We start from the raw sequence: 20,921 nt of genomic DNA on the forward strand, positions 1-20,921 counted from the left end.
TTCTAATCTCCTAACTAGGTGACCCAAGTACATTATCAGAATCCCAGATCAGAAGTCGAAAAACCAGGACTAGAACCGGCACTCCAAGATATGATGCCAGTGTTACAAGCAGTGGTTTGACTTGCCGTATCACAGTGTTGGTCTCAGGGCCAATAACTCCTGGGCCATTTAAGCAGTGAGTATAGGACAGCAAGCAGTTAAAAGGCTTGGAAGGGGGCTGGCACTGTGACTCAGCAAGTTAACCAGCAGCCTGTGTGGCTGCCATCGTGCTAGCGCCTGTTTGAGTTCTGGCTACTCCTCTTGTGATTGAACTCCCGGCTAATGCACCTGAGAAAGCAGAGGAAATCAGTCCCAGTACCTGGGCCCTGCTGCTCATGTGGGAAGCCAGAAAGCAGGAGCATGCAGCTTTCTCCAGGTCTTCCAGGCGGGCGGCAGGGACCACAGTACTTGAGCCATCGTCCACTGCTTTCCCAGATACATTAACAGAAGGTGGATCAGAGGCAGGATCTGGGACTTGAGCCAACACTCTAGTATTTGATACTGGTAGTGCAAATGGTGGTTTAACTCACTATACAATTCCTAAAACAGTAAGAGTGACCTTTTGGCCATTTTTGTATTTACAATTTTTTTTTAAAGATTTATTTTTATTATTTTTTTTATTGGAAAGGCGGATATACAGAGAGGAGAGGCAGAGAGGAAGATCTTCCGTCTGATGATTCACTCCCCAAGTGAGCGCAACGGCCAATGCTATGCCGATCCAAAGCCAGGAGCCTCTCCCATGCGGGTGCAGGGTCCCAAAGCTTTGGGCTGTCCTCGACTGCTTTCCCGGGCCACAGGCAGGGAGCTGGAAGGGAAGCGGGGCTGCCGGGATAGAACCGGCGCCCATATGGGATCCCGGGTGTGCAAGGCAAGGACCTTAACCACTGCGCCACTGCGCTGGGCCCGTTTTTACAATTTTTTAAGCAGTGGTATTGAGATACAATTTACTTGCCATGTGACTTCACCCATTTATTTATTTATTTATTTTTAAATTAAATTTTTTGTTTTAATTTTTATTGGAAAGTCAGATAGAGAGGAGGAGGAGGAGAGACAGAGAGGAAGATCTTCTCCATCTGCTAGTTTCTCCTCAGGTGGCTGCAGTGGCCGGAACTGAGCCAATCCAAAGCCAGGAGCTTTTGCCAGGTCTCCCACACAGGTGCAGAGTCCTTGGAAGCTGCACAGGCTTTGGACCATCCTTAACCGCTTTCCCAAGCCACAAGCAGGGAGCCAGATGGGGAGTGAGGCCTCTGGGATTAAAACCAGTGCCCATATGGAATCCTGGTGTCTGCAAGGTGAAGACTTTAGCCACTAGGCCACCACACCATGCCCTATTTATTTATATTTTTAAGATTTATTCCTTTTTATTAGAAAGACAGATTTGCCGAGAGAAGGAAAGGCAGAGAAAAGGAGTGACAGAAAGATCTTTCTTCCACTGGTTCACTCTCCAAATGGCCACAACAGCTAGAGCTGAGTCGATCCAAAGCCAGGAGCATATTCCGGGTCTCCTAGCAGGGTGGCAAGGGCCCAAGTACTTGGAACATCTTTTTTTGCTTTTCCAGAACATTAACCACGGAGCTGGATTGGAAATGGAGCAGTTGGAATTTAAACCTGCACCCATATGGGATGCTGGCAGCTTGAGCAGCAGCCATAACATCTGTGCTGTGACTTTTGCCATTTAAAGTGGAACCTCAGAGCCAGCAGCACAGTGGCGCAGCAAGCTAATCCTCCAGCCGTAGCACCAGCATCTCATATAGGGACCAGTTGAAGTACCAGCTGCCTCACTCATGTCTAGCTCCTTGCTAATATTTCTGAGAGAGCAGCAAAAGACGGACCAAAGCCTTGGGACCCTGCACCCACTTGGAAGATGCAAAAGAACCTTGGGACCTCAGATCAACCCAGTTCCAGTCACTGTGGCTGTTTGGGGGAGTGAGTCAGCTCTCTGTCCTTTTCTCTTTGTAAATTTGCCTTCTAAATAAAACTAAATTTTTAAAAAAGCATATCTTACAGGGTGTCAGATTATGATGTAGCAAATTAAGCTGCCACTTCCAACACTGATGTTCCTTTCTCAAAGTACCTGTGAATTCTAGCTGCTCCACTTCCCGTCCAGCTCCCTTCGCAAGTGCCCGGGCCCTGCCACCCACGTGAGAGACCAGACTGGAACTCCTCGCTCCAGTCTTCATTTTGGCCCAGCCTCAGCCGTTGAGGTCATTTTGGGAGAGAGTGAAGTAGACTAACAAATGAAAATCTGCTTCTCTCTCTAACTAACTTTCAGATAAAGTAAATCTTTAGAAAATAGTAATAGAAGTGCACATTCGAGCACTTAGGAGTCTGTAGATCTGTGCAGTCATCACTACAGAAAGAAACTTTACCTTTCGCATTCCCTGTAGCCCCCTTCTCTCCTCGCAGCCCCTAGGAACCCCTCCGCTGCTGTCTCTACCGACTTTCCTATTCTAGCCGTTACATGTAGGCGAATCCTATAAACAGCCTTTTTATGGCTAGGTTCTTTGATTTAGCATCATATTTTCAAGGCTTATCCAAGGAATCACTATATCATTCCTTTTTGTGGCCAAATTTCATTCCACAGGGTGGATGTATATCTCATTTTGTGTAATAATTGGTGTTTCAGTCATTTGTCGTTTTGTAGATTGTAAAGAATGGTGCTTTCAGTGTTCATGCGGAGGTATTTATGTGGGTGTGTGTTCATTTCACTTGGTTGTATTCCTGAAAGTAGAATTTCTGGATCCCTTGGTAACTTTCTATTTAGTCAGCTGAGGAAATCCTGATGTTTCCAAAGCAGCCCTACCATTTTACATCTCCGCCTAGATGACAGTTTCTCCTCATGTTTGTCCACATTTGTTGCTATCTTTTTGATTCTAGCAATCTTAGAATGAAATGCTGGGTATCTTCATGGGCTTGACTTCGTTTCCCTGTTGGCATCTTCTCAGACACTTACTGGCCCTTTATACATATTTCTTGGAGAAATATCTGTTCAGATTCTTTCCCGATTTTTCTAGTTAGACTGTCTTGTTATCCTTGAATTATAAGCATTCTTTATATGTTGTAGATGCAAATCCTTTGTCGGGTTGCAAATATTTTTTCCTATTTTATGAGTTCCTTTTTTTTCCCCCGATGGTATTGTTTGAAACACAAAAATTCTTACTTTTCACAAAGTTCAATTAATCTTCTTTTCATATTTCATACTTTTGATACCATATCTATATAAAAAGTCTTTGCCTAGTCCTTGATCATTAAGATATGGCACTGTGTTTTTCAAGTTTAATAACTTTAGCTTTTACCTTAATTTCTTTGATTGATTTTGAGTTAACTTTTCCATGGTGTGTGACATAAAGGAGCAGCTTTATTCTTTTGCATTTGGTTATTTATTACAATTTTGAAAAGACTGTTCTTTTCCTATTGGGTGATCTTGGCACTCTTAAAAAGTCACCTGGAGAATAAATGTATGTTTACAGTTTTGTTTTGTTTTTTTTACCTCTCTTACTGTTTAGATTGCTCTTTTGCAGATAATTCTGTCACAGAACAAGATCATTTTTAAGTAGTCATTTAGGGGATGTTTGTGTAACATCTTGCAACACAGACTTTATCTAGGAAGGTACATGTTTTCATATATGACACAGCTGTTCTGGTCAGGAATGTTAAGTTCGTAAAGCCGTGTTTTGGTAGTGATGATGACATTTTAGCTTCCATTCCATTGGTGTTCCCTGAGTGCTTACCAAAATGTGTGACAGTCCTTTCCTCAGGCTGCCACTTATGTATGACCTGTTGGGAGCAGAGAAAGGGAGTCAATCACATGACATGAACATTCCCTTCTGGAATCTTTTTTAGTTCATAAAGGTAGAATATTCTAAAAGTGCATAGATTGTATAGCTAATTTTTGCCTAAGTATTGTTTTAGTGCTTACTTTTTTTTTGAAAGATTTATTTATTTTTATTGGAAAGTCAAACTTATAGAAAAGAGAGAGCGAAAGGTCTTCCATCCACTAATTCATTCCCTGAGTGGGTGCAGTGGCCAGAACTGTGCCAATCTGAAGGCAGGAGCCAGGAGCTTCTTCCAGGTCTCCTACACAGGTCCAGTGTCCCAAGCCATTAGGCTGTTCTTCACTGCTTTCCCAGGTCACAAAGCAGGGAGCTGGAAGGGAAGTGGAATAGCTGAGTACGAACCAGTGCCGATATGGGATCCCGGCGCATGGAAGGCAAGGGCTTTAGCCACTAGGTTATTGCACCTGGCTCTATTTTTTTTTCTTTTTAAAGTAAGCATTTTCTTTTTAAAACTTATTTTTATTTTATATTTAATATTGTTTACATAGCTGAGATGGCTGCCAATTTGGGTTTTTGATTAGGTTGGGGAGAATCATGTGTGGAGGAGGGTGGGAAGGAAGGACACATGTTTTAATTTTTTTCTCCTGTGTCCATAGTTGCAGGGGTTAGGAGAGAGGGCCACTTCTATTTGTGCAACTACTTTAGAACCTGGGGACTGAGGACAGTCCTTTGATGCGCCTGAGAGACTCTGATGTGGGGCAGAGTGCTCTGAGAGTGTTACTTGAGTTGTTTTGATAGTTTTGACTCGTCAGCTTCCTTGCACCAGGGTTGAGAAAATCTTTCCAAGGTTTATTGGCTAACCAGGTTCACCTTAGTGCATCCATAGACTCAGGAACATGTAAAGCTTGGCCAGGACAGTGGTCCAACCTGTTCTGCTTTCCAACTTCTGGTAAGGCACTTGACATCTCTTGCTAGCCTAGATGAGTTGACTGTCATGTCCACTATGGGCATCTGGGCTTGCTGACCATTGCACAGGCATCAACAACTGAGGCCCATTCTGAATATGTGCACTCTAAAGTTGTATCACACGTATTGTGCTTTTCCCTGTGGCTGGGCTTTGAGTCCAACCATCCAGTTGTGGAGTGCCCCAAGAAACCTTGCTGGGGTGACATTAGGCTTGACTCTTGTGCATGCCAGTCAGTGCAGCAGGTTTGGTCTGTCACCTAGCCCAGCCAATGCACATACCCAGTGGTTGCAGCTGCTTGATCAGTTTTGGCCCTAGCTCCATCTTTTTCTGATGGGTGCTCAGCCTAGCCCAACCCAGCCTGTTCCAGGCCAGCTCTTCATGCACACCAGCAGATGGTACAGTTTAGTTGGGGCAACCCCTGTTAGCCCACCAGACCCAATGCCAGCACCAGTTTTTACAAGTGCTAGCACATGTTGTAGCCTAGCCTAGCCTTGTCACCCTGGCTCTAGTGCCACCCTTGGGTGCTGCAGCTTTACTTAGCCTTTCCATTCCAGACCCAGCTTACACATAACCCAACGAATGCTGCTATCTTGACCAGCCTGGCCCACCCCCTACACTGACTGTCATGATCACCCGTGAGAGCTGCAAGTGCCCACAGTTTCTATACCAGGCCCATTCCCAGTCCTGGGTCTTGTGCTTGCCAGTGGGTGCTGTGGCCCAGTCTGAGATGGCCCATCCCCAGCATTTGCCAGCTGGTGCTACATTCTGTTTCAGCACGGCCCACCCACAGTCACAACTCTTGTCAGTGAGTACAGCGACCTAACCCAGCCTGGACTACTTCCTTTTTTTTTTTCTTTTTTTTAAGATCTATTTGTTTTTATTACAAAGGCAGATATACAGAGAGGAGGAGAGATAGATAGGAAGATCTTCCATCGATGATTCATTCCCCAAGTGACTGCAATGGCCGGTGCTGTGCTGATCCAAAGCCAGGAGCCAGGAACGTTCTCCAGGTCTCCCACGTGGGTGCAGGGTCCCAAGGCTTTGGCCCGTCCTCGACTGCTTTCCCAGGTCACAAGCAGGGATCTGAATGGGAAGTGAAGCAGCCGGGATACAAACTGCAGCCCATATGGGATCCCAGGGCGTTCAAGGCGAGGACTTTAGCCGCTAGGCCACGGCGCCGGGCCCTACTTCCAATCTTCATGTGAACTGGCAGGTGTTGTGTGATCCAATCCAGAATGGCCCAGCCCAGCACACCTCCAGACCTGGCTCGCATATGCCAACTCATACTGCGGTCTACCCTTTCCTGGCCTGTCCCCAGCACTGGCTCTCAGGCTCATCAGAAGGAGCTGCAACCTAGCAGGCGAGTGTCCCAAGTTCCCCTACCAGGCCTGCTCCCAGCCCCAACTCTTTCATGTGCCAGTGGTGCTGCAGCTCAACCCAGTTCAAGCATCACTGGCAGTACATGCTGTGACCTAACCTGTCAAGGCCAGGTCGGCTCTTACCAGTGTGTGCTGTGGCCTAGCCCAGCCCCTCCACACCCATTTTGGCTTCAGCTCTGGCTGGTGGGTGTTGCAGCCTAGATCAGCTGGGTATAGCCTACACCCTGTCTTGGCACTCTTGCATACCAGCTGGTACTACAGCCCAGCCAACTTGGCCTTCCCACCCCCAGCTGCAGCTTTGTGCTCCCCAGTGAGAGCTGCATCCTAGAAGGGATTCCCGAGTTGTCCTGCCTTGCCTACTCCCAGCTCCAGGTCTCATGCAGGTGTCATGGCTCTACTTGGCATGTTCTGCCCGCAGTTGTGATCTTTGCATGTGTTGGCATGTGCTGCAGTCTGACCCAGCTTGGCCCCTCCTAGCCCTGGCTCCCACAGATTTCAGGTAAATTCTTAGTGCAGTCTGGTTCAGCCTGTCACCACCACCACCCCACCCCAGTTTTCGGTATAAACCAACAGGGGTTGCAGTTCCATAGAGGTGAACCCACAAGCCCTCTACAGAATCTTTCCCCAGATCTAATTCTTTTGCATTCTGTTGGGTGCTGCAGCCCATCCTGACACAGCCCATCATCTGCTCTGACATCTGTGAGCGGGTACTGCACTTAGCCTAGCCTGTCATGTCCCTCAGCCCATTTTGTTTGCAGCAGTAGGTAGCAGGTGATTCTATCTAACCCAGCCTAGGTCACCCATGTGGGTGGGTGCTTTGGCCTAGTGGAGACGTAACTTCTAGTTCCCTCTTTGGCAGCCGCCTCACTTACCTGTGAGTGCAGCGGCCAGTCCATGGAAGGCTGCAGAAGTCATTCTTCCCCTTTCAGACATGCCCTCAGGTGTCCTACTCCAATATGTCCCCAAACTCCCTTCCCTGGACAATTTGCAGCTCCTCCATCTGGGGGCCAAGGTAGTGTGTCTCATCCCAGCAGTCTCTGCCATCCCCACATATCTTTGAAAAAAAATAATGGAATAGACAACTCTGCTGGCTCACTGGTTTAGTTAACACAGATTTGGCATTAACTAGACCCAGAGTGCCTGCCAGCTGTTGGCTGCTTTTCTCTCAGCAGATTAGCGCCTGTCTCTGTACAGGTAAGCTAGGCAGTTGCGTGCGTCTGGGGTAGCGTTTTCTAAATAACAAAACTCTCAAGTTGGAATTGTTTTCTCTTCAGGGCTCTAAATTAAGATGAGAGCCATGAAGGCTGCAGACAGGAAGGAGATGATGAGATGATTGGCTAACCTCGTGCTCTTGCTGCGTCCTGGAAAGCCCATGACCACAGATTGTTGGAGATGACGAGGCAGCATCATAACATTCTTTCTTTCCCTTTTCTTTTATGTAATTTGAAACATTTTCCACTAAGGAGCTTTTCCCTCTCCATATCATTTTGTATAATTTTATGTCCCTTTTTCTTAGGAGTCACAGCAGTCCAATTTTGGCCCTGGAGATCAAAGTAAGTATGTTTTTACTCTGTTCTTGGTTTTCAAGTAATACATTTATTGAGTATTTGATTCTCTTGGTCTCACCATATACTACTTTGATAAGTAGTAATGGGTTTAACTGAATAATGGGTTAACTGAATCTTGGTATGCTGGACTGTTCATCATTAGAAATCAAAATAAGCTTTATTACTTGGAATAGCCCAAAAGTTCATAGATTCAATTTTATGGGTACCTCATAACTCAAAAGTCATTCTGACTTTCCTTTAGGAAGAGGCTTGGTTTTGTGATGGTAAAACCTTACCCAGGAAAGAGTCAGTATAGCTGACTGTGGCTGTTTTCTTCCCAAGTCTCTATGTTGCCAACTTAGGCTTCCCAGGTCTCCTACTCTGGGTGAGAAGTCTGGTCTACTGTGTGCTACATTCTCCTCTTCTCTCCTGGCCTCTCAGAAAATCTTGACTGGAAGAGAACTGTAGGGAGCTCCAATGTCACCCTAAGGGATACTGGTTGTGTAGATGAGTAGTGGTAAGATTCAAGAGCGTTGGAACTTTTTAATCACTTGCTAATTACTTTTAGTGATCTTAAAGAGATGAAACCACAGTAATTTTTTATTTTAAGATTTATTTATTTTTATTTGAATGACAGACTTCTACAGAGAGAAAAGAGACGAGAGAGATAAGGTCCTCCATTCACTGGTTCTCGCCCCAAGCCGCCGCACTGCCCGGAGCTGAGCCGATCCGATCCAAAGCCAGAGGCAGGAGCTTCCTCCACATCTCCCACGTGGCTGCAGTGGCTCAAGGGCTTGAACCATGCTATGTCACTTTCCCAGGCCATCAGCAGGAAGCCAGATCAAAAGTGAAGCAGCTGGGCACAAACTGGCATCCGTATGGGATACTGGTGCCACAGGATAGAGAATTAGTCTGCTGTGCCACCGTGCCAGCCCTTAAGATGTCTTTTAATTCTAAATTTTCTTTGTGGAGGTACTTCAAGAAGTTCTTGGAGTATGTGCATAATGCAAAAAGTGCATGACATTTTTGGTATGCAGAAAATAGCTAGCTAAAGGCCAGGAAATTTAAATTTTTCGTTTTTAAAGAACATCTTATCCTTACTGCTTCCTCATTCTCTTTCCCCATAGCTAACATGGCAAGTGGGATCATAGCTGTATGTGCTGTTTAAACCCTATCTTTTTTTTTTTTTTTTGGCTTGTTATTTTAGAACTGTTTCAGTATAAAGCTCCAGTTGATGCTTTTTAATATTCAAATTGTGCCATGTCACATGAAAGTATCATAATTTAGTCACTTACTGATGGATATTTAATTTGTTTCTGGTTTCTACTATTAAGAACTATGGATAGTCATATGTGTGTGTTTTTCTCCAGATTTATGTATAAGGTAAGTTTCTGTAATTGGAACTGTACAAAGTATCGATAAAGTAATGTTGCCCGACTTCGGAGCAGAAGGGTGATGCAAGTCTGCAGTCCTGCCAGAAGCTTGTAGACTTGCCTGTTTCCTGAGTATTTACCATTGTCATTACTGAGCTTGAATGTGTTGCTCTTTAATGATTGAAGAGTTAAATTTTGTTGTTTTGGCTTAATTTCTTTCAGGGTAGATATTTTATAATGTGAATAGTCAATCGTTGCTTACTTATGCATTCTTTTTATTCTAGAAAGATATAACCCTTCTTCAAAATCTTCAAATGGGCACCAGCCTAAATCGTAAGTTTATTGCTTATTAGTTTAATGTTTATCACTTTTTTGCGAAAGCTAATCTATGAAATGTGAACATTTTGGACAGTAGTTAGAAATATTTGCTTAATATTTTAAGACAAGAGTAGGCAAACTGTCACATAAAGGCCCTGATAGTGGCATGTTTTAGATGTCCCAGGCCATTCTCTTTGTCCTGTCTACTTCATTGTAGCCACTTTGGTATGAGAGCAGCCAGAGACCAGGGCTGTGCTCCAATAAAACTATCTGCCCTACAGTGTGTGTGTGGGGGGGGGCAGCGGGGGAGGCTGGATTTGGCTTTCGGGCTATAGTTTGCCTGCCTCTGCCTCGAGATACATTTTTTCCTTCATCTGTGTGTGTGTTCATAGCTCATATTTAATAAATAATAAGATTAAATGCAAGAATTAACATAGTACTGTCTTCTGAAGATTTTTCAATTTTTTGTAGCTAGAAGCAGATAGGTGTATCAAAATATGGTAAGGTGAATAACTTTAGGGTCATACATTTCACGTTAAAGAGTGAACTGAATTCTTGGGCCCTGGTGTGGTAACCTAGCGGCTAAAATCCTCGCTTTGCATGCACTGGGATCCCATATTGGTGCTGGTTCATATCCTGGCAGCTCCACTTCCCATTCAGCTCCCTGCTTGTGGCCTGGGAAAGCAGTCAAGGACAGCCCAAAGCCTTGGGACCCTGCATCTGTGTGGGAGACATGGAGGAGATTCCTGGCTCCTGGTTTCAGCTCTGCTCAGCTTCGACCGTTGCAGCCACTTGGGACGGAAGATCTTCCTGTCTTTCATCCTCTCTGTATATCTGACTTTCCAATAAAAAAAGAATTAAAAATTCTTTTTTAAAAAAAGTGAACTGAATTCCTGAGCCAATAAAATATTCTATATTATTCAGAATTCTAAAATAAAATTCTGATTAAATTGTGGCCATAGTACTAGCTCCCTATGCCATAGCCACAAACTGCTGGTGACCTTCCCAGGACCCCTGCAGTCAGCACAGAGAGGACCAAGTGGAAGTGAAAATATGTAAGTATAGGCTCTCTACTTCCACTTCTGAAGAATTGAAATTATATTTTTTTGATGCACACACACGCACAAAAGCGTTCAGTATTACTGTAAATGTGCACATCATTTTGGTTGTTGAAGAAACCACAGCATGACCAGTCTGGTAAACTTTGGACATGTTCACATGGTAAGCAGGTTCACTGAGTTGGATTAAATGAGAGGATTGACAGAATTCAAAATAAGTACATTTCCCTGCGTAGAGATGAACTAAGCCCATATACTAAAGAAAATTTGTCCACATCACATATTGGATCAGTTTTAAAATGCTTCATAATTCTGTAATTACTTACTTCATTTAAGGTAATCTTTTATATAATACTTTGAGCATTTTCTTCATTGGAAAGGCGGATATACTCTTCCGTCCGATGATTCACTCCCCAAGTGAGCCGCAACGGGCCGATACTATGCCGATCCGAAGCCAGGAGCCTCTTCCGGGTCTCCCAAGTGTCCCAAAGCTTTGGGCCGTCCTCAACTGAGGCCACATGGAAGAAGTGGGGCTGCCGGGATTAGAACCGGCGCCCATATGGGAAGGCTTAACCACTACTTTGAGCATTTTCTTCACACTGATGGGAGATGGCCATGAAATTTTAAGAAGAAAGACAATGGGACTACTACTGAGAAATTAAACGTGTGCTACTTGGTGTTCTCCTTAGGTTGCATTTTAATTTTTCCTCTCCTGTAATAAATACTCTTGGATTGTTAGTGGTATTGCAAGTTTGTTTTTTGTTTTTGTTTTTGATTTTGTGACCTTAAGGGAAATGGAAAATTTAAATTTTTAATTTTACTTTGAAAGATGATTTTTAGAAACTGTTAGCATATAGTATTAGTTCTCTGATTTTTTTTTTAAATTAATTTGAATTTTGAGGAAAATTTGGAGCCTGAATTTTAAAGGCTCGTACGTGGTCATTTCTTTCATATACCCAAGGATGTCATCCCAAATATTTGCTTCTACCTAGGGCTCTTTCCTGTCACAGTGGAATGTTTGTGAGCCGCAGCTTTGGCTTAGGGTATTGTGTTCTTTTTTTATTGTGTTCTTCTGGTTGCACAAACCTCTTTTCATGGAACACTGAAGACAAAAAAAGAATTGCTTGATGCATTCATTTTATCTTCCTTCTTTTTAGGAGTTATGTCTTCCTAGTGGATGGTTTGGTATGGCTGTGTTAGTTTGTTTTAATGGTGATATAATGTGTGTGGGTGTGCACTTAGAGAAAGTTAGAGATAACAAATGAGTATGAGAGTCTTCAGAAAGTACATCTTATTTTGTTAGAAAAGTAACCATTTCACTCATGGAAAGGGTAGAGTTTATGAAATGGTTAAATTTCTGTCTTTATTCTAAATGGGAGTACTGAAGAGTAGACTTACACTTTTTTCTTTGTTTTATTTTTAAAGTAAATCTTTGGCTACTATAGTGTTCCTTGTCTAGATTGTTCTAGCATGCCATGTTAAATTGGTTCAGAACTAATAATCCTTTTTGTCTTTCCCTTCTAGAATGCTAAAAGATGACTTAAAACTCAGCAGCAGTGAGGACAGTGATGGCGAACAGGTATGTTTATGATATTTTTGCCAGTATCATCTAGTATTTGTGTGGGTTTTTTTTGGTATAATTGACTTAATACTTAGTGATCAGTTATTTAAAATGAATTTCTTCTTATAGGCTTTCTGACAATCAAATGTTGTTTTTGTGCTCTGTTTCAGCCTCCATTTTTTATTACTTTTACAGTACTGACTTTGCTTTCGTATTTGTTATGAATTAGAGTATATTCACGAAGCAGATTATTGATAAGAACTCTTAATAAAACATTGATGCTTATGCTGGCAATTCTGTTACTCTTTAGATGCATAAAACTGTATATGCTAAGTAAGCCTTGATGCATACATTAGAGAAGTCATTTTGTTCTTCAGAAATTCAGATATTGTTCTCATTAAGCAAACAGAGTACTAGTTATTCATTTACAGATTTACTTCCTATGCTTTCATTTTAGGATTGTGACAAAACAATGCCCAGGAGTACACCCGGAAGGTAGACATTCTTGTGTTTTTTGTTTCATTGAAGGGATAAGGTCAGCCTGGTAACATTGAGGCGATACAATAAGTACCCTTCTAAAATGTGTATTATCAGTTGTCATGGTGTAAATTAAAAATTGTTATATTCTTAAAGTAGATGAATTTTATATATAAGTAGTATCTCAAATTATTTTTAACACTTGCTTTACTTGCTTCATTGTATCTGAGTTCTGGTTTTACAGTCTAAATAGGAGTAAACCTTTTAGGAAGCAGCGCTGTAGTCCAGTGGGTATAATGCCTGAGTCCCAGCATGAGAACTTGGGTTTGATGTCCGTCTCTGAGCTCCAGCCTTCAGCCTTGTGCTGATGCAGATCCCGGGAGGCAGTGGCTCCAGCAACTGACTTCCTACTGTCCTGTGGCAGACTGGCTCCCAGTGTTTGCACTGGCCCAGTTGTGGCTATTGCAGGCATGTGGGGAGTGAACCGAGAGTAGAAACTCCCTTAGAGCTCTGTCTGTTTTTCTACTTCTCCATCTCGCAAATAAATTAAAAAAACAAATTAAATAGCAAATATTTTAAGTAAAGTTGATTGTCAGACATGTTTGTTTTCCTGTTGTCACTATGTATAACATGCTCATTTTTAATCTCTTTTAGTAATTCTGAACCCTCCCATCATAATAGTGAAGGGGCAGATAACTCCAGAGATGATTCTAGCAGCCACAGTGGATCAGAAAGCAGCTCTGGATCTGACTCCGAGAGTGAAAGCAGTTCCAGTGACAGTGAGGCGAATGAGCCGTCCCAGAGCGCGTCGCCCGAGGTGAGACAGTTCAGGAGCCACCTTGCTTAGCCCTTGCAGGGAGGCCCTTAGTGACGCTTGCTTTAGATCCCACTCCTGTACAGGAGGGGAAGCAAAGGAGGTTACATATTCCAAAGAAAGAAAATTGAGTCGTGGCATTTTAGAAAAAACCTAGGTACTTTACTTTCAGTTTTCTTTGAATAGTCATTTGGTCTAGATTAGGGACTGCTTGCAAGTTATTAAGCTACTGAATTCACTTTTGTATTGCAGCAGGGTAACTCGTGTTGTAGTAACTGTGGATAAAATAAGTCATGTTAATTTCACTGTGGCTCAATAAAATGCAGATAAAAATCTTGCCACATACACTATTTGTTTACTTTCTAGAAATAAGTATACTTGATGGTAATTTGTCATAATGCCTTGAAAGTTGGATTCCTAGCAGTATTATTTGCTATTTGAAGGTCACACTTGGGGAACTTCGAGTCATTCACAGGAAATGTGTTTTCTGCACAGATAGGAAAAATGTTTGCACCATAATAACTGACCTTTTAATATTATTTTCCATATGTAACACTAAGTTTGTGTTTTGACTCAATGTTTAAAGCTGATAGTATTCAGCTGTATGGGTTTTGCTCAGTCAGAACTAGGAAAAGCAGATACTTTTATTGTTTTAGGCATTGTGTCTTCCTCTTCCTGTGACTGAAGGAGACAAAAAGTCCCAGCATTGAAAAAGCGTATATATTTTGGTTTTTCAGCCTGAACCACCACCAACAAACAAATGGCAGCTTGATAATTGGTTGAATAAAGTGAACCCCCATAAAGTGTCTCCAGCATCTTCTGTGGATAGTAACATCCCATCATCTCAAGGCTACAAAAAGGAGAGCCGAGATCAGGGCCCTGGGAGTGGCTACACTGACACCAGCGCGCCGAAAGAGACGAGTTCTGCTACTCCCGGGCGGGACTCCAAAACCATCCAGAAGGGGTCAGAGAGTGGGCGCGGCAGGCAGAAGTCTCCTGCACAGGGTGACAGCACAACACAGAGGAGAACTGTAGGCAAAAAGCAACCTAAAAAGGCTGAGAAGGCAGCTGTTGAAGAACCCCGAGGAGGCCTGAAGATAGAGAGTGAGACCCCGGTGGACATGGCTGCCAGCCTGCCGTCCAGCAGGCACAAAGCAGCCACCAAGGGCTCAAGGAAACCCAATATAAAGAAGGAGTCTAAATCTTCCCCTCGGCCTCCAGCAGAGAAAAAGAAATACAAGACGGCAAGTAAATCTTCCCAGAAATCCCGGGAAATCATAGAGACAGATACCTCATCCTCGGATTCAGATGAAAGTGAGAGCCTGCCTCCTTCCTCGCAGACGCCCAAGTACCCTGACAGCAGCAGGACTCCAGTGAAACCCTCCTCAGTGGAGGAAGAAGATAGCTTTTTTAGGAACCGAATGTTCTCTCCTATGGAAGAGAAGGAACTTCTGTCACCCCTCAGTGAGCCTGATGACAGGTATCCTCTTATTGTGAAGATTGACCTGAATCTCTTGACTAGAATACCAGGGAAGCCTTACAAAGAAACAGAGCCACCCAAGGGGGAGAAGAAAAATGTGCCAGAGAAGCACACACGGGAGGCCCAGAAGCAAACCTCAGAGAAGGGCTCCAACAAGGGCAAGAGGAAACACAAGGTATGTGGAGAGCTTTTGTTGTTAACATCATACTTTTTTTTTTTGAGAGAGAGAGAGTGTGTGCAATAGAGAACTCCCGCTTGTTGCTTCACTCCACCAGATACCTGCAATTGCCGAGTCTAGACTAGGCCAACCCTTGGAGGTCTCTGGCCAGGATGGCAGGAAGCCTGCGGCTTGAGCCATCACTCCTGTTTCCTGGGATCTGCAGTCACAAGAAGCTGGAGTTAGGATGTCCAACACCGTTGCACTGGCAGGGGACACAGGCTTGGAGATGGCTAAGCCAAGGCCTGTCTTTCTGCTGTTTTTTTTTTTGAACAACATGATTTGAAATGCTAGGAGGATCTCAGTAAGCCACAGATTGATAAATTGGCTCAAGGCTGTGAAGGAAAGCGTGAATCGCAGGCCAGCTATGGGGCAGTCTGTTGGACCCCTGTGCAAAGCAGCATAGTTTACATCAAGTGAATTTGAAATATGTGTTGGCCAATGTAGAAGTGACATTAGAAGAAAGAGTGCTAACTGACCTTGCAACAGTCTTAAAATCTTGTTTATAGATGGTTTTTTTAAAATTAGGGTGTATGCTTCTTCCCTCTGGGATGTCACAATTTTCTACTATTTTCTGGATTTGTTTGTTTGTTTTAGTTTTATTCATTTGAAAAGGAGGAAAGATAACTCCTGTCCACTGATTTCTTCCCCAAGTGCCTGCCATGATCATGGCTCATCCAGCCGGAGCCAGGAGTCTGGACCTCAATCCAGGTCCTCCAGCTGGGTGGCAGGAGTGAGACCACTGAGTCAGGACCTGATGCCTCCCATGTTGGTCAGCGGCAGGACGCTGGAACCTGAAATGGAGCAAGGCACTCAGTCATGAAACATAGGTGTCCCAGCCTTGACCCCCGCTGCTTAGCCAAACACCTGCCCCTGGCTTGCTTTTTTATCTTACACCTGATTTAATTGGGAAGTCACATATACAAAAGGGAGGAGAGATAGAGAGGAAAATCTTCTATCCATTGATTCACTCTGCAAACAACTCCCCACCAACAGCCAGAGCTGAGCCGATCCGGAACCAGGAAACAGGAGCTTCTTCCTGGTCTCCAACCTGGGTGCAGGGTCCCAAGGCTTTAGGCCATCCTCGACTGCCTTCCAGGCCTCTAGCAGGGAGCTGGATGGGAAGCGGGGCTTCCAGGATTGGAACCAGCGCCCATATGGGATCCCAGCATGTGTAAATTGAGGACTTTAACTGCTAGGCCACTGCACCAGGCCCAGATTTTTTTTTTTCTTTAACTAGTTCTAGCTAAAATTGATTCACTAGTTTTGACATATGTTTAACAATTTAATGACCACCTTGTACATGTTTGTGCCCTATTTTTTATTAAATAGAAATTAGAAATAAAAATATCTACTGGTACATAGATGACCCTCATCTCTACATGTTTCCAAAATAGTTTGGAGGAAATGCTTGATATATATTTACAGTCAGTTTATTGTAGTCACAGGAAATGTAAAAATCATCAAACAGTAATAGTCATGGAAGGAAAAGACAAGTCAATTACACAGCAGTGACTGCATTGGGGAGGGGCAGCTTTTGAGCTCTTTTCTTGTGCAGGGAAGAATTTTTAAGGAAAAGAAAACTTTTCACAATAGTCTGTGCTGAAGAATGATTCCCTCATCCGCATCTGTGAATGTGATTGTAAAAGGCTGAAAGTTGAACTTCAGCAAGTAAAAGACAAGGACCAGAATGGCCTTATCAATAAAGCCAGGATACAAACCCCACTCAGGCTGAGCTGAGAACAGAGAACACATCCTTAAATACAGTCAGCCAGAGACGTTTTTCTGCCCTTTTATTAAAACCGCAGTGCAGGTACCAGGTATTCCAACAAAGGAGAATAATTTGCCCCATTGCTTCCTTTTCTTTCTTTTTTTTTTTAACTTAATGGAGTTAAATTGTTCATCTTACTTGAATTTCTAGAAAAGTGAAGCAACTGTTCTATAATATGTAAGTTGGCCTTTCAACTAAACAGTTAATTTTTTTTAAGATTTATTTATTTTTATTGGAAAGGCGGATATACAGAGGAGGAGAGAGAGAGAGGAAGATCTTCCATCCGATGATTCACTCCCCAAGTGCCATCAACGGCCGGTGCTGAGCTGTTCCCAAGAGAGGAGCCCAGATCCTCTTCCGGGTCTCCCACGCGGGTGCAGGGTCCCAAAGCTTTGGGCTGTCCTCGACTGCTTTCCCAGGCCACAAGCAGGGAGCTGGAAGGGAAGTGGAGCTGCCGGGATTAGAACCGGCGCCCATATGGGATCTTAGCGCATTCAAAGCGAGGACTTTAGCCACTGAGCCACAGCACCGAGACCTAAATAAATCTTTAAAAAGATTATTATGCAAAATGAAAAGAACCACCTAGAAATGCCACACATGTTTTATGATCCATTTAGAGGAAATGGCTAGAATAAGCTGTCCATGGAGACAGGCTGTGTGGTGACTGCAGGACTTGGGGAGAGCAGAATGAAGAATGACTGTTAATGGGTATAGGATGTCTTTTTTTGGATGATGGGAATGTTCTACAACTGATTATGGTGATAGTTGTACAGTTGTGTGCATGTACTAATGCTATGGAATGGTGCTTTTGTACACAGTGAATTTTATGGTGTATGAGTTGTATTTTCATTTTATTTTTGTGACTATCACCCATCCCCAAAGTCATTGTATTACCATCTAAATACTGAAAGCTTGTTGCAGTATTTGTGTTGTGTAGATCTACAACAGAAGACTACTTTTCAACCTCAAAACCAGATGTAGGGCCTGGCATTTCTGCACCTGTGATGGCAGCTTCCGGTGTGGTCACTAGTTGGTGTCTCAGCTGTGCCAGTCACATCTGGCTCTCCAGAAGATCCCTGCCACCTAAAGGGAGTACAGTTCCAGGTTCCTGGCTTCAGCCTTGCCCAGTTCTGGCTGTTACCGCCATTTTTCAGAGCGAACCCGCAGATGAGCAATCTGTCTCTTTATGTTTATCCTTTGCTCGCTATGATTCTGCCTTTCAAATAAACCATTTTTTTTTAATGTCATGTTTAGGGCCCGGTGCAATAGCATAATGGTTAAAGTCCTTGCCTTGAAAGCGCGGGGATCCCATATGGGCACCATTTCTTTTTTTTTTTTTTTTTTTTAAAGATTGATTTAATTATTGGAAAGTCAGATGTGCAGAGAGGAGGAGAGACAGAGAGGAAGATCTTCCATCTACTGAGTCACTCCCCAAGTGACCACAACAGCCGATGCTATGCCAGTCTGAAGCCAGGATCCGGGAACTTCTTCCAGGTCTCCCACACGGGTGCAGGGTCCCAAAGCCTCAGGCCATCCTCAGCTGCTTTCCCAGGCTACAAGCAGGGAGCTGGATGGGAAATGGAGCTGCCGGGATTAGAACCGACGCCCATGTGGGATCCCGGCGTGTTCAAGGCGAGGACTTTAGCCGCTAGGCCACCATGCCGGGCCCATGGGCACCATTTCTAATTGCGGCAGTCCTGCTCCACTTTCCATCCAGCTCCCTGCCTGTGGCCCAGGAAAGCAGTTGAGGACGGCCCAGAGCCTTGGGACCCTGCACCCGCGTGTGAGAACCAGAAGAAGCTCCTGGCTTCTGGCTTTGGATTGGCTCAACTCCAGTGGTTGAGGTTACTTGGGGGAGTGAATCATTTAACAGAAGATCTTCCTCTCTGTCTCTCCTCCTCTCTGTATATCTGCCTTTGCAATAAAAGTAAATAAATCTTTAAAGAAAATACTAAATTGACAGAAAATTGCATACATGAGCTCTTGGATGTCTCTTTAGTATTATCTTTAAAAACAAGGAGGGAGCCTTGATTGATTTGAAAAGCAGAACAACAGAGTTATGGAAAGACAGAGGCAAGGAAAAGAGATCTTCCGTTTGCTGGCTCACTTCCCAAATGGCAGCAGGTGCAAGTTTTAGCCAAGGCCAAAGCCACAGGCAAGGAACTTGTCCCACCTTGGTGGCGTGGGTCAAGCACCTGGGCACTGTATTGACTTCCTAAGTGCCTTAGCAGAAGCTGGAGTAGCCAGGGCTTGAACTGGCAACTGATAGGGAATAATCATGTCCCAAGTGGCAGCTTACCACACTGTGCCACATGCTGGCTCCCCATTGGTCTTACTTCTGACATTTCTCTGTGATAAATGGTCTGAGAATGACAGTACCGGATGTTGAAGTTAGATGAATGAAAATTTTCTGTTTCCCATCCAGAGTGATGATGATAACCGAGCCAATGAGAGCAAGAAACCTAAAACAGAAGATAAGAATTCAACAAGCCACAAGCCATCCAGCAACAGAGAGTATGTCCCCCAAACACGCCACATATCAGTGTTGTTAGCATGTCTGTTTTGGTGATGGGTTCTTTCTAATGTTTTCTGAGTGTGTTCCTTGTAGTAAGTTTGTATCATATACAAGTACTCCTCACATACTGGGAGATTCTGATTTTTAAGTAATAGAAAGCATTTGAGATTGGATTACTGCTTCCTCGTAATGGTTCCAAGGTAATTATAGAGTGATAAACTTGTGTGGCACCCTGTCTGTAATTGCTGGCTCAGAAATGTTGATTTCTCCATTCATGACTGGTGTGTCCATCCATTCAGCCAATATGTACTGAGTGCCTAGTGGGCCATTTCAGGCATCAGCCGTGCAGCTATGGAGAGAACTTGACAAGAGTCCCAATTCTGCAGAGTTGAGCCTTGTTTTGTAGAAATAAATGTGCGCTGGTAATCAACTGTGGGAGTAACCTCCTTGTCCTGAAAGCGGGCAATGAGAAGCAGAAGGTTCTATCAACCTGTACCAGTGTATGGAGCAATGAGAATTTTTTGGTTTGGTTTGGTAGGTCATCTAAGCAAAGTGCTGTGAAAGAAAAGGACTTGTTGCCTTCCCCTGCTGGGCCTGTGCCTTCGAAAGATCCCAAATCAGAGCACAGCTCTCGGAAGAGGACTATCAGTCAGTCTTCGTCCCTCAAGTCCAGCAGCAACAGCCACAAGGAGAACAGTGGCAGCAGCAAGAGCAGCTCCTCCACGTCAAAGCAGAAGAAGACTGAAGGGAAGACTTCCAGCAGCTCCAAGGAGGTGAAGGTACGGTGCTGGCGTCTGCCCTCCGACCCCCGGGCACACCAGCATCCCCCAGGAGTGCCACTTCGAGTCCTGGCTGCTCTGCTTCCCATCCAGCTGTTTTCTATAGTTGTAGAAGGTCATCCCTTGGGGTCCCTGCTCCCCTCAACAAAAGACCTGGATGGAACCCCGGGCTCCTGGCCGCCTCCTGGTTCGGCTGCAGTTGTGCAGCCGCTGGGGAGTAAACAAGTATGTGGAAAACCTCTGCCTCTCTGACTTTCCAATAAAAGTAAATAAACCTCTTTTAAAAGAAATATTAACATAGAAACCCAATATTGATTACATTAATTATACAAGTTTTTGATTCTAAGTTTTAGTTATTTCTACTTGAAAAGCAGAGAGATAGAGTGACATACCAAGTGAGAGAAATCTGTCTTTTGATTGACTCTGCAAATGCTTGTCATAGCTAAGTCTGGTCTATGCAGGGTGAGTTGGGCCATCACTTGCTGACTCCCAGGAGGGACCTGGACCAGAGCAGAGCAAAGACTGAAACCAAGCACTGTGGATGAGGTGGCTGTGTCCCGAGCTGCATCTTAACCACTGAGCCAATTGCTTACCATGCGGGTTTTTAAAATAATCTTTAAATGACTCTGATTGTTGAAGTTTGAAACGAGCTTTAGGTTTTATACAATTAGACTGTAGGAACAAGTTTTATAATAAGAAATGACAAAGCAACTATTTTGCCTAGACTCATGAAATAGAGAAAAATCTTTTCAGTTTAGCTTTGAAATTATTCCTCGTTGTTATAGCGTGCTCATTATGCTGGGAAATAGTCTCCACATTTATCAGTGGAGATCTGAATCAGAGTAACATC

The 20,921-nt window shown here is 43.9% G+C and overlaps 1 protein-coding gene across 1 annotated transcript in view; it reads left to right on the forward strand.

The window, feature by feature from the left end:
• LOC121167523 (AF4/FMR2 family member 4-like) overlaps positions 1 to 20,921 on the forward strand; it is a 59,841-nt gene that overhangs the window by 20,908 nt on the left and 18,012 nt on the right. The window contains exons 6-13 of the mRNA XM_040996980.1: positions 7,678 to 7,714; positions 9,366 to 9,414; positions 11,982 to 12,036; positions 12,476 to 12,513; positions 13,150 to 13,312; positions 14,047 to 14,964; positions 19,203 to 19,291; positions 19,831 to 20,071. Of these exons, the coding sequence (XP_040852914.1) occupies positions 7,678 to 7,714; positions 9,366 to 9,414; positions 11,982 to 12,036; positions 12,476 to 12,513; positions 13,150 to 13,312; positions 14,047 to 14,964; positions 19,203 to 19,291; positions 19,831 to 20,071 (1,590 nt within the window). The remainder of the gene's footprint in view (positions 1 to 7,677; positions 7,715 to 9,365; positions 9,415 to 11,981; positions 12,037 to 12,475; positions 12,514 to 13,149; positions 13,313 to 14,046; positions 14,965 to 19,202; positions 19,292 to 19,830; positions 20,072 to 20,921) is intronic.

The sequence above is a fragment of the Ochotona curzoniae genome, unplaced genomic scaffold (genome assembly GCF_017591425.1).
Source record: "Ochotona curzoniae isolate NIBS_2020 unplaced genomic scaffold, NIBS_Ocur_1.0 patch380, whole genome shotgun sequence".
In the NCBI taxonomy this organism is placed as follows: Eukaryota; Metazoa; Chordata; class Mammalia; order Lagomorpha; family Ochotonidae; genus Ochotona; species Ochotona curzoniae.